General features: G+C 35.6%; 1 protein-coding gene across 23 annotated transcripts in view; it reads right to left on the bottom strand.

Annotated features, from left to right (window-relative positions):
• Positions 1–14,022, bottom strand: part of NRCAM (neuronal cell adhesion molecule) — a 165,172-nt gene that overhangs the window by 17,586 nt on the left and 133,564 nt on the right. For 14 of the 23 annotated variants that reach the window (XM_054809938.1, XM_054810474.1, XM_054810890.1 and 11 more), the window contains 4 exons: positions 13,711–13,746; positions 5,526–5,591; positions 4,878–5,003; positions 3,633–3,785 (listed from right to left, as the gene is read on the bottom strand). The exons of 5 other annotated variants lie outside the window; for them this stretch is intronic. In XM_054809938.1, coding sequence (XP_054665913.1) covers positions 3,633–3,785; positions 4,878–5,003; positions 5,526–5,591; positions 13,711–13,746 — 381 coding nt within the window. The remainder of the gene's footprint in view (positions 1–3,632; positions 3,786–4,877; positions 5,004–5,525; positions 5,592–13,710; positions 13,747–14,022) is intronic. 4 more of the 23 variants (XM_054810733.1, XM_054810813.1, XM_054811366.1 and 1 more) reach the window with 2 other exon arrangements.

Below are 14,022 nucleotides of genomic sequence, written 5' to 3'. Positions count from 1 at the left end.
CTTAACACAATGCGATTGGGAAGCCTTTCCTTGGCACTGTTTCTCCCCAAATGCTGACTCCAGCTGGAAGATAATGTAAATGACAAGTAAACTACACAAAAACCACTACTGTCACTAATAAGGACAGGAATTATCTGTGCGGTCTGGGAGCTGGATCCCTCCTACTGGTCTCCAACACAGTAGGAGGATTTTCCTGGTGAAGCTTATTTTCCATTCCCCTATTTGGGAACACACTACAGGCAACTGGCCTTAGGATTTGCTGTTGGGAGAAGGTGCGAAGGGTGAGAGGAGTTAGGGATGTGTGCTACAGACGGAAGAAGACATGAAGTGGAGAAGATGGACATCCATCCAAACCTATTGCGTTCATTCTTCACCTTCTCCTCCAGCCCCAAAACCCAAGAGTTTGGAACTCTATGAAGAATTGTCCAATAGACCTCTCTCTATTTGGGAAACAGAGACAAAGATCATCTTCCCACATGAGTAAGGAATGAAAGCACTTCCTATGCATAACCCATATGGCATTTTGGTTCAGCATTTGTTGTTCTTCTGGCTTCATGAGATAAGGTATTGGATTATTCACAGTCTAGGATTTTAGTAAGGATCAATAGTACTTCAGATCTCAGTTTAGTAAACACTTCACACTTGGACCAGATTATACTTGAGACCTTCAGTCCGTCTCTTTCTTCAGATGCTGTGAGTACATCAGCTCTCATGGCACAATGTGTTTCACCCATACCCGCTAGGGAAGGTCTGCAGACTTGCCTCCACTGAAGTGGAGGACACAACACATTTATAGCTTTACACACAGAAATGTGCAAGTCCCAGAGCCCCATAAAGATTTCCACCTCTCCTTAGAGAGCATGTGTCTATATGGGAAGGCTCGTAAAAGCACATCAGAGAAAATCTGTTTTCAATGGAGCACTGAGTCTTCTAGCCACAATTCCAGGTGATACAGCACAAAGTCTTCCCCTTACAAAACATGTTGGATGACAACTGTCCTGTGCTGGTGCCGTCCTTTGAACACCACCTGAGCCTTGGTGGGCAGACAGCTAGCTGACAAGAGACTGCACTGAGGTGGCAAGCACACTAACAATAAAGTGCAACAATACTCAGTTATAGGCCAGTATTCAAGCCCATGTCTCAATGTTATTTATCAGTTAAGACAAAGGCTGAGACAGCTAGCTTGGAGTCATCAGCTCTCAATGGTCAAAAGTACCTCTGATGTCTGGAGACAGTATCTACCCTCCATTCCATATGGAAAACCAATGTGTATTCCACTTTACAAGTACTAGGCTAAAATTAACTCTTTTTGGTCTCACTGGGCAAAGTTATGACTTGATTTTCATTTAAATAGATCAATGAATGAACATGCCTGGTTATTGTGGAGTTATGATTAGGAGATTTCCCAGCTGTTGCTTAAGATTATGCTTTCTGACACTTTACAAACTGATTGTTTCTTATATGTACACCAATTTAAACTATTTTTGCATAAAAATGTCTACATGTTATATAGATATATACATATATTTATACTTTATATGCTATATATAAATATATATATGGCAGTCTTAAAAAATAAAATCACAAAGGTAATCTTCCTCTGAATTACAAATCAAATTAAAAAAAATTTTTGTTTCCACATGAAGGTTAAAATTATTTTGACTTTCGCATATATGCATTTTATAATAAGGCATTAAAGGTTGTATAATACATACTGTGACAAAATGCGAAAGAACATTTAACATTCAAATGTAGTAAGAAATAGCATCAAGCAAAACAACTCATGCATAAAAATATGCAAGATAGATGGGAGAAAGTAAAGATGAAAACTTACTTATGCAGCTTCCTGTATTCTTTAACTTATTGCATATCCAGTAGGAAAGGGTTTCTAGATCTCAGTGCAACTTTAAAAATGGCACACCATTTCCTGCTTACGCTAAGCAAATTATCTGCTTCAAGCAGAAAGACATTTACTCTTGGTGAACTGCTAATGTAGGATTCAATGCAATACACTGTACTGGTACGCTCAAAAGATAAGCCTGCACACTATGAAGGTGCTCTCTAGGAATGGTTGTCAAAGAAAAAAAGGTGGCAAAAGCCTCACATATGAAATATTGCAGTTTTGTTTCTAATTAAAGACATATTCCATATTCCAATATTTTCCTCTTTGTCCGCTTCATTTTTTGCAGTGTTTAAAAGCTTTGATCTAGGCTGAAGGCAGTGTGACGCATTTTTCTGTTAGAAATATGCCATGCATGTAATTTAATGCTGGACACTGAACCTTTCCATTATCAAGAAGCAGAAAGGACTGTCTTTAAATTCCATTCTTCCTTAACTACTCAAGCACATGAGCCAAGGTGACTGGGTACATACAGGATTCCTTATCTACTGGCTCAGTAATTTTTGCGCAGAAAGATGCTTTAGGGAAGGTTTCCATTCAGCTTGTTTTGAACTATACTACAGTCTTGATCCTTGCTTTACTGCTGTTTTAGGCTTTGGATGCATATTTGCATAAAACTTTACATATCTGCTTTTATACCACTAGCTGTCTCTGGTATAAATAACCTCTGTGTTTAGCCCGTACGTATTTGCTTGGCACTGTTATTCAGCACCATGTTTTCAAAGCTTTCCTGCAAGAGGATAAACTGTGAGCAGAAATGGAACAAAAAAAAAGTAAAAAATTATGATTTTAGAAAGTGCTCACTTTCAAGTGGGCATATTCATTATTTACTTTGTTGTCTGATAAATATTGCATATTGCTCAAGCATATTTTCATATTCAAACTACTTTCTTAAATCATAACATTCTGGAGTCGGTGAGGCTACTGCTAAATAACTATGCACTGATCAAAATACTTGGAATGAGCAGAAGTGGCTAGCAAATACACAAGAAATAATAACAGCTGACCAAGAACATGCTGTGATGGCAATGACATATTCAGCATAACATCAAAAAACTTCCAATAAAGCCCTTTCTCTGAGTTAAATGAACAAGCATTAATGAGTTGCTTATGAAGAAATATGACTGAAATATGTACATAAGGAACTTAAACAGCCTTACTGATTCACAGGATATAGATGTGACATCAAAATCTATATAAAACCAGTATATGGCAGGAAAAGAAACATTTACAAGTAGGCATCTCTTAACACTGGTATAAATAGATGACATGAGACATCAAATTGAATCTGCACTTCTGATTATGCAAACATTTTAGCTCATTTTTTTGTATTAGAACTGATCATACACAGATTGTTAGCTTTAAAAATATTTACTTGGCTGTATTAAGGTACACATTATTTAAATATAGCCATCTAATTATATTCATTAGAAATAAATGAAATAGGTCATCTTCAGTGCACAGTACACAGATGTAGCATGAGCAGTGAGTATCTTGCCCCTAATATAAACAACAGACAAGTAGAGTGAATTGAAAGGAGGAAAACATTCATAATCTACATAACATGTGCTGGCATTATTTAGGAGCTTATAAAATAATTCAACATTGCTCTAAAAAAAGAACATGCAAAGATGCTAGCTACAACATCTCTCAGCTAGAAGCAGTTCAACGTTTCAGCACTTGGTCTACCACAATTCTGGCTACGATACAGAATTGGTACGGTGTGCCTCACCTGGACCTGTCTCAAACACATCCTCTGAACTCCTAAAACCAGACAGGCCCTCAGCACCAACCCGGACTTTATATGCTGTTCCTGGTGTTAAACCCTTTAACACAAAGAAGCTTCGAGAACCATTTACAATTTCTTTTTTCCAATCTTCTTTGCCTACAAAAATTTTAGGAAAACAACATATTGGAATTTTAAATTACTCTGTATTACTGAAAGTTTCTAGACAGAAAACTATCAACAGTTACTTGACTAAACTATGGATTGACTGAAAAAATAACTATTCTCTCAAAAAATAATAAAATCATATAAAATTATGACTTCAAATAATATATTGCATGCAATATATTGAAGAAGACATTGTACATGAATTATGAAACTATTTTAAACATTTGTTCCATTGTACTAGAGAAATATTATTTTCATTTATTTTTTAAAAGGCTTATTGAACTTGCAATTATAAAACACATTAAAAGATATTTTAATCATTTAATTAAATCATACTTCTGTAGTCTCAGTCAATATTTACTTTAGCGGAGAAGTTCTACTTTGAAATCTGAACCTATCATATTTCCTGATCATTCTCTTACATCTTTTTCTAGTACGGTCTCAGATGTTTCTTTGACCAATATCCAGAAAAATGCATTTATATTCCAATTTTCAGATTGGTCATATTCACTCATAACTTTAGAAGGACAGAGTATTTGAATAGAAATATCTTGGTATTATTAGCTAACTGTGTTTTAAATATTACTTGTATTATCAAAGATTAAAACCTTTTTTTATGCCAATAGTACATAAGTTGGTTGATACCTTATTTTAAGATTTATTTTAACAAAGAATATTCTTTTGATTGGGTCTCATTTCTTTTTTTTTTTTTTCCAAATTAGGCATTATTTAGGATAACTGTTATATCTTATTTTAATGCAAGTAATCATATTTTTATGCATGTAAACATTGCATGATAAACAACTTCATGCAAACTACATTTTTAGAAGTTCACGTTCAAAAGAATTTATAAAATAACACAAAGGAACAAAGGCCGATATTCTATCTAAGCATCAAATACCTGCTACACATTGATGTTTATTAAAATGAAAATTATTTCATCTTCCCGATCAAATTAAAAAATAACTCTAGACATTTAAAAGCTATTATTAACACTGGGTCAGTTTAGGACCACATTTACTATAAAAAGCTTTGAAAATATAACTGAACACTTTAGCAAAATTTAATGAAATGACTTCTTACTGCCTGCTACACCATATTCAACATAAAAGTTCGCATGATCTGGTCCCTCATACTCCCAACTGATATTGGCATAGGTCTCAGCAGCAGCTGTTGTAACATTTCTGATCCTTGGATAAAGTGGTTGCACTGAATACACAATAGAAAAACAAAGCAGAATATGAAATTGTGATTTCATCCATTAAATAAAAAAAAAAAAGATTTTAAGAAGTTACTATGTTAATTTAGACCATATACAGGGAAAGTATAGTACATTTGTCATTGTTTCCATTACTGGAAATTAGTGACTAAAGTAGCGTATTTGGTAACTGAATGCTAGGCAGTTATTACACTATGAAATTATAAAGTAAAATCTATATACCCTACTGAGCATGCCCTGTATCACAAAAACTGCCAAATACTTAAAAATACCTAATTGCCAAAATTCTGGAAAACATTATTTCTATTCATCTAGAATTAAAATGCAGACAGCTGGAAAGTGAGAACATTGTCAGGGTAATGGGAAATGGTAGGAGGGAATGGAGTTACGAAGGTGGTACACACCTCCCCTTATGCCACGTGTCACCGAATGCACTGCAAATGCCTCAACTGCAAACCCTTATAGGTTTTTGTCTCTATTGCATTGATAATGATAAAAAAGGAAGACAATACCCTTATAGAATGTTGGACGGACAGTGTGCATGACTGGGGAGGTTGCAAAAAGGGTTTCTGAATATCCTTCACCATCAGAGATAGTAGGGAAGAAAAAATAAAGAGTAAAAACACTTTGCATCAAAAAGTAACATTGAAATAATACAGTAAAACCTTACCTGTTAAATGAGTAACACATGCACACTCTATGTTCATGCAGGATTCTATTAGTTTTACTTGTTAAAATATGAAACAGCTGAGTGATACACATGTATTTGAAAACAAACTGAAGTATGTGTGTACTGACACCTTTACTTTCACAGAACATTTCTGAAATCACCTTCATTAACATTACGGATTCACTGCACCTTTAGGCATTGGAACATCAGACTTCAGATATTGGAAAGTCAATATCAAAATACTGTGGTGTGAAGGACATAAATCACTGAAATGCAAGAAGGTGTTCATTTTGAGGTACTGTGTCTTACTGCTGACAGTCTCGTTAGACAACAGTACTTTTCACAGATACGCATAATGCCCACATCTATGAAAAGAAGTGCTTCTCTTTTCAGCATCCTGTCATTAGCCACTTCTTTGCTCATACCTTCGTTCTCCAATCGTACTTGTTACAAATGGACATATATTTCAGCATTTTTGTTTGCCTAATATTAATGAAAAATAGATTTCAATAGTTCTAATAGTGTAATAGTGGAGATACAAAGAGGATGGTCCTCAAAGGCATGAAATTAGTTTTTAATGAAAATGCCTTGCTCTGTTTTCCACTGACTTTTCTATCCTGCTAAAAATATCTTTTTCTGTTAGAAACAACATCAAAAATATTCCCCAAAGGACCATGAAACATCAGAGGCAAAAGCCTAGTCTCAGTAGAGGCAAATGGCAGAATTCCAGTGGCTTCACCTACACCAGAAAATAAAATGGGCAAAAGCCTGTTCTCAAAGCAAGATGTGATGCACAGATTTTATCTGTGTACTTAAATTATTTTCTCCTCAAAATAGGCTTGCCTTGTCCATATGGCTGACTAAAAGAAGTTCCAAATTAGATTCAAAGAGAAAAATGGCTTACTTTGGAATAGTAAAATAAATCTGTATACAAGCCCCTAGTGCAGACTAAATAATATGACTGCCATGTCTAAAAAATTATAGTTTCTGAGTATTTTTTAAAAAATACCTAAATTATGCAAATTCCATCAATCATCCTGAAAATGTATTCTCACATTTACAAATTTTCACAATATCAGACTTTTTATCCCCATACTTCCATCAAACTTTTCTTCTTAACCCTGTTCCAGTAGTACTCATTCAACTCTTCAATCTGCATTAAACTAATTACTCCCCCATTCCATGTCTTTGTAGGTAAGTTGTGCTTATTTCGTATATATAATTTTATATATAATTTCTTTTACCAACCAAAAATAATAAGGAATATATTATTTAAATATTAAGGAATATATTTATTTCTTGGCTAAAACCACCTGAAGAAAATCAAATAGAAAGCACTAGATGTAAAAAAAAAAAAAAAAAAAAAGCCATCTAGGTTACTAAGTCAACAACAAACCCCCTAAGAAATACCAAAGCCAGAGCTGTCTATGGGAAATCTAGTATGTAACCAGATACACTATGGTGATGCAAGGGGATTAGATTCTGCTTCTCTGTGCCACTTGAAGGTAGCAAGAGGAAAGAATAGCAGGCTCTAAATTTAGAAGGGTGCAGAGCCTGAGATTGCAGACAGGATATATAAACTTCCTTTCTCCTTTGCACATAGGAACAGGTGTTTGTTACAATCAGCAGCTAAGCATTTGTTCTGTGCCAAGAAAACAACTGGTTTGTATTCTAAATATTGTTTTGTTTCATTAAATTGTATTTTCTCAAACCTGTATTTTCCTGGATTTTGTTCTTCCACATAAGATTTCTAATTAGCAGCACAACTGTATGACTGATATTTGTCATCAATGTTAAAGACAGAAGAAACTATTAGCAATAATCTGTTTCAAACTCTTGCAAACAGATGCCACAGAATTACACCTAACTTCTCCCTTCTCATGCCTGAGCACTTGGGGATGAAGGAAACTGTCTCATCTTGTGTGAAAGACTCCAGATGACAGACAGCTTCTGTAACGCTAAGCAAATTCAATAATCACCTTCCCTGTAAAACCTCCATCTTGTGTTTTGGGGTTTTTTTTTCCATCTCCAATTTCCAGTTTCTGCTCTGCTTAAAGACCTGCCTGCTAGATTAAAGCCTGCTATCTGGTAAATGTCTTTCTGTTCATATGATTGTATGTAACAATTAAGTTGGCTCTGAAAATTACCTTAATTTCCTTAGCGCCTTAGTTTCTAAATCCTCTCAAGTGACTGATTTATGCTTACATTTATCAGAGGTACTCTTACCTGTTTCTTACCAATAGCTAGCTGTATAGATTTATCCATGTGTAGTATTTGGTCAGATTTAAGTTCTGTTTTTTTCCTATTGAATACAGTGCCCCAAGAATTTTTTTCAGTAGCACATTTATTTTCAAAATCACTATTTTTGTAATTCTTCCTCTTTTTCACTACTGCTTGATCTAGTTTTCCAGCAGTCCCGGAAAGTTTTAGTTAAGTCTATTCAATGTCTCATATTTGCCACATGAATACACGCATAAGAAGATAAAATATGGCTGATGGATCCTGAGGTGATGAAAGCCGAGAGTCGACATGGTTACAACATTTAAAGCTTGTCTCCAATCTACCCAGACTCCTGTCTTCTCAATCAGCGCACCTCTAATTATAATTAACCTCTTAGTTCTTCAATATGTTTCCCAGCACTGTTCACAAAAGCAAAATGTGTAATTGTCAGTTGGCAGAAAATCTCAGCGTGTGCAAGCGCCAGTTGGTAAAAAGGGGGGGCAGAAAGCTTTGTCTGGGGGAGCAGGAGTTTTCAGTAGCGGAGCGCTCTGCTCCTTTGATCTGTAACCATGCACGACACTGTGCAGCAGCGCTGACAAAAGTGTCACTCTAAAACTGATGGGAATGGATTGTTAATAACTTACAGTTTTTATACAGACCGACTCTTATTCAGCTACCTCCAGTAAATTAAGGTCTTTTATTCGTGCTACGATACAATGCAAAATTTAGCTGGCACTTCTGAGTATTGTTTCATTCCTGTAGTGAGATACGGTATAAAAGCAGTTGCCAATTGTTGAGAAAGAGGCCTAGGCTCAAAGTAAAAATTTCCTTTCTTTTCAAACGAATTCCAGTGCTTTTTTAGTGGAGTTTTTTATAGAGTTGTATTTAATCTTCCGGCCTTTCAGGAACACAGTTCCTCCAGATAACACAGTTACACTTGGGCCGCAGATTCAACAGAATTTAATAAGACATGACATGAGGTATGAATGGATTTTAACAACACAATAGGTACGCTCTCTCAAGATTTAGTTCAGCAGAACAATAAATTAAAGTGACTAAACTTCAGGAATTTTCACGGGATTCACCTGATCTCCAGGAAAAAATGGCAGGTAAGTGACAAGCACACATTTGAAGATTGGTGTCAAATGGAAAAAAAAAAACCCCGCAAAGCAATATATCATAGACAATTAGGTAAAATGCATATATATAGAGAAAAATAAATTCAAAGGAAAAAAACCCCACACCTCGCACAAGAAAAGATGAAGGAAAAAGGCAATAGATTCTGCCAGAGCCTGTAAGACCCAGAGAAGGGGTTTGCTTTTGTTTGCTTTTTAACCTACAACTTTCACAGTATGAAATTCAAGCCTTAATATAACAGTTGGAGTGAATTCCATTTCTGTCAGTGAGAGATGGGCATTAGTCTCTTCTAAGATTATTTACACCATTGCAAGAGCATTCCTGTAGTGCAAGAAATACAGAAGACAAAGAAGAAATGCAAGACATCCTTTTACTGATAAGCATTTAGCATGCCATGGATTTTGTGTGACGTCCACGAAGCGAAAGGTATCTGCAGGAATTTTTACATTGCAATAATCATTGTTTTTTCTAGTCTAGCATGCAAAGCATCATCATTGTTCACACTAGACTTAAAAGAGGATAAAACAATGGTTCTGCGCAGCAGGCTGTACTGAAAGAATCACATAGATGTATCATGGAGAAGTCCACAAGGAGAGAGTGGCTGAAGAAGCAGTACAGAAATAATCAACTCGAAAAGAAAAAGCAGCTTCAACTTGTTAGCAAAAAATATGTGAAATGATTCAAAGAGGGAGGGGAAAACAGATGGTGGGCAGGGAAAATGATTTAAAGAACAGCATTTTGTACAGAACAAAGAAAATCGAGATGATCCTATTTTGTACAAAGAGATCAGAGATACGAACTCAGCTGAGAATGATTTCTAGCCTACAGTGAAGAGCTACATATTGGAGATTTAGTCAGAAAAAAGAAAAGTTTCAAACCCAGAGGCTAGACTACTTGTTTTTCTCCCTTGCCACGCAAGTATTTCTGTCAGTAATGCTTGAGCTGTGAAGTTCACATAAAGAAGGCAGACCAGACTGAGCACTGCATTGACAGGAAGCGTTAGCTTCAATTAAAGGCAACTGTGATCTCACAACCTTATTTTAATTGCAATTCAGTACTGCCAGTTACCAGTGTCTGCCTGCATGCAGACTACAGACCTTGCTCTCAAATAAAAATGTTGTCTAAATCAAAAAGAAACTGAAAAGTGAAACAAGAAGGCTTGTGAAATGTAGAGACTGACATGTCATGGCGTGACTCCCTACACTTCAGCTTTCCACAGACACAATAACGAGCCCCTGTGACTGTTTATTTTAATCAGCAACTTTCGTTTCCACCACTGGTCAAATTTGTATTCTCTTCCTTCCTCTACAGTCCAGTTATTTAAAACTTCTATGGGAAAAGGGTAGGAAAGACTTGACTCCAGTAATTGCCTGAGTCACTTTCCAGCTGCTACTGTAATTATTTTATATGTAATCAGGTTCTTCTTCCCCAATTTTTCTCACACCTCTGTTACCTCATGCCTGTCGTTAGATGTCAATACAAAATGGCAATATCAACGCATACTGCTTATCTAATACTGGGTATAATATGTTATGTTTGACATATGCAGTTTTCAGACACATTTAGAATACAGATTGCTAAGAAGAAGAACAATTATTTTGTCTTTGTAGTGCCATAATTTGATCAAATTTAAGTCATTCATAACATCACAGGATTAGAAAGGAAAAGAGATAGTGCAAGTCAAATAGGAGTATCAACTGCAACAGGATAGCTTGCCTATCTAGTAAAATAATATGTCTCATGATTTACTCATGTGGGCTTGTGAGAATGACATGGATCTCCTCTATTAAGTTTCCCTCAGAGAAGAAAAGAACCTCAATTCTTGTAATTTGCCAAGATCCATTGCATTTCTGCGATTTGATGCAATGGCATTGTTTGTCTGAAGAAGTTTTTATTAGGATGATATTACAGGGAAACAATAATTTCCTCCTTATTTTGCCCCCCATTTGAATAGAGCTTCTAAGTTCTATTCAAGCTACAGAAAAAAATGATTCCTTTATGTAAATCTCTTAGCCTTGACCTCACATTTCATGTTTTCATCTCAAATTGTTATTTTACCTTATGGGGAAAATGTGCATGACTTGTTTCTCTACTTACTGTTCTAGAATATACTGGATATCTTTACTTAACACTAGTACAGTCATTATAATCATACAGACTCAGCTAGGACAAACATTAAAAGTGTCAAGTGTAGCAGTAAGCAGACTGTGGTTACTTTCATCGTTCTTAAAGTAAGAAAGGACAAGCAAGGGCCCACGCCTGTCTAAAAAGATGGCAAAAGACACATGGTGTCAAGAGACAGGGAAGATATTTCAGAACTACAATAAAAATATTAAGACACTCTAAGATCCTTAGATTTACTGTAGCAATATTTCCCTCTGCAATTTAATATATAGGTTTACTCTGAGAAGTGCAATATGTCCCAAGTTGCACTGCTTGCCCAGGTTTAGATGAATTGAATTCCTCCAGCACCTTGTCGATAATGTTTCTGACTGGCAAAGCTGCAGGTCTTCAGGGGCAACTAGCCAGCAGAAAACAAGTACAGAAATTTCAGTGCAATTTAGGCTGGCTGAATCTGGGACCTACTGTCGTCTTAACTTCTAAGATGAATGTGCTCAAATTGAAAGAAAAAGGATAATTACATTTTTCTGGTAAGTTCTGCCCTTCAAAACGAAAAACTGGTATGTTTTTGATAGATCACAAAAAAGTTGAGACTCTCTAAATTTCAACATCTCCTTGATTTGGCTTTGGGTCCACATTAGTAAGAACTGTATATACATATAGGCCCTCCTGCACTTAATGGAGGAGTAAAAATTCACTGCTGGGTACAGCTTCTTCTTGAGTGGGCTGAGTATTTCTATCTTCCAAATCCACCCACTCATGAGAACAAATAATTCAGCACTTGATCTTGATAATACGATCCTCCTTTTCCTTCCTCGTAGTCCCTGATCAGTAGCAAAACAGTTAATCATGTTAATGTAAGTAACCACTGAGAACATTCATCTCAGACCTGCAGCAACTCAGATGTCCTAACAGATGTCATGGCTTTAGTTCCATCCTGTTTGCAGTTCCAAAGTTTTCTTTGCAATTGTAAGAGCTAGATGCTACAGGAATACGTGAAAACTTTGAAACCATAAACGGCATGGAACCAAACGAAGACATCTGCTTAGTTTTCAGAGAATCTGAGATGACAGCTCTGAAATGTGAGCTGCTCCAGCTGATCTTACAAATAAGACGCTTTCTGCTAGCCACAGACTGTGATGCAGCTATAATTAGACCTCAGTTTCACACAGAGAATCCATTTTTCCTTGCATGGGTTTTTAGTCAGCTATAAATAATGAGAATTTAATTTACATTTCTGCTGTTAATGTCCAGGACTAGAAGCCAGTTGGATTGTTCCAATCTGTGCTGACTTTTCAGCTACAACTAGACTAAAACACAGCATGAAAGATTTGTCATTAAAATAAATCCACAACTCCATACACTTACCAGAAATGCATCTGATATTAGAATACACTTATATATACATATACAAATATATATATCATATATGCACAAATGCATGCATACATACATATATATAGTCTGATTTATACCAGACTGAGTGAATGAAATTCTTTTTTATGACTATTATGATTCAAAACACCTGATCATCAAGTGGAAAGAAAATATATGTAAAACAATTTATGCTGTCTCTTCTACGTTTGTAAAAAATGAGCATTTCATTTCAAAATTGGGTATTTCATGTACAGATTTTGATTTGGGATGTTTATGGTCCACGAATCTGAAGCACAGATGTTCATTAGTATTAATGACAATTCTGTGATAAAATGACACACACGTATAGAGACATCTTTCTGTCTTACAGCTACCTACCAGTTCTCTGGACAATCTTTGTTTCTGACAGTAAAAATATCAAAATTCTTAAAAACTGTGTGCAAAAATGTGAAGAACACCTTGTTTGACATAAGAACTGCATCATAAAGAACTAAATATTACTGAATTCAAGAACAAGGATGATAATAGGTTCCACTCACTGAAACATCCTCAAGTACTCACTCACAAGATCCGTGAACCTAAGACAGCAGGAAGCCATTTCCCTGTATGTTCAACCTGATACTCAACTGAGAAGTATACAGAGGGTATTGTCAGTCATCTGTCTCCTATGCACAGTTGGCTTGCAAATGAAATAAATGTGATCAAATGGGTAGCATTAATCAGCAGTGAGAACAAGAACGCACCTACTTTTTACAAACAAAAAATGCACATAGCACAGACAGTAAAAAATTCTCCTTTGCAAAAGTGCTGTTTTTTCTACTCCAGCTAATCAGTGCTAGTGCACCTGGATCCTGAATATTTATGACAGTGACATACATCTGTTAAATGTTCAGAAATAATTGGACTTTGCTGAAGCAAAGCTAATGAATTCCCCTGGAACTCTGGCAAAATAAACAGATGAAAGGTATTAATAAGAACTCTGGATTCCTTTTAAAAAAACAACAAACCCAAACAAAACCAAACAACAAAACCCACAAATGTTTCCTTCCAGCACTGATTAATACTTTGTAAAGAAATGTGTAGTCCAAGATTTTCTGTCCTTACCACTGCAATTTCCCCATTTGCAACACTGTAAAATCCACACATTAACAAATCATGCAGTTTCATTTTACCTTTGCCTGCACCTACAGCAGGACGGAGAATACCAGCTTTAATGGAGGAAAACAAGAATAGGAACACTATATAATTAGATACAACACCAAAGGGAACATACATATATAATTTCATTATAAACCAGAAAAGCATGCAGACTAGATAAAATGTATTAATTCAAATGAATTAGAAACAATTCACTTACGCTGAACACTGACAGACTATTACGAGACAAAAATTAATACACATGCATTTACAAAATTTTATTGCTCATGCTTGTTAGGATTCATGATTTCAAATAAATGTAGTTCATATGCAACCTTAGTACACTA

The sequence above is a fragment of the Grus americana genome, chromosome 1, assembly GCF_028858705.1.
Source record: "Grus americana isolate bGruAme1 chromosome 1, bGruAme1.mat, whole genome shotgun sequence".
NCBI lineage: Eukaryota > Metazoa > Chordata > Aves > Gruiformes > Gruidae > Grus > Grus americana.
This window is presented reverse-complemented; position numbering and strand designations above follow the sequence as displayed.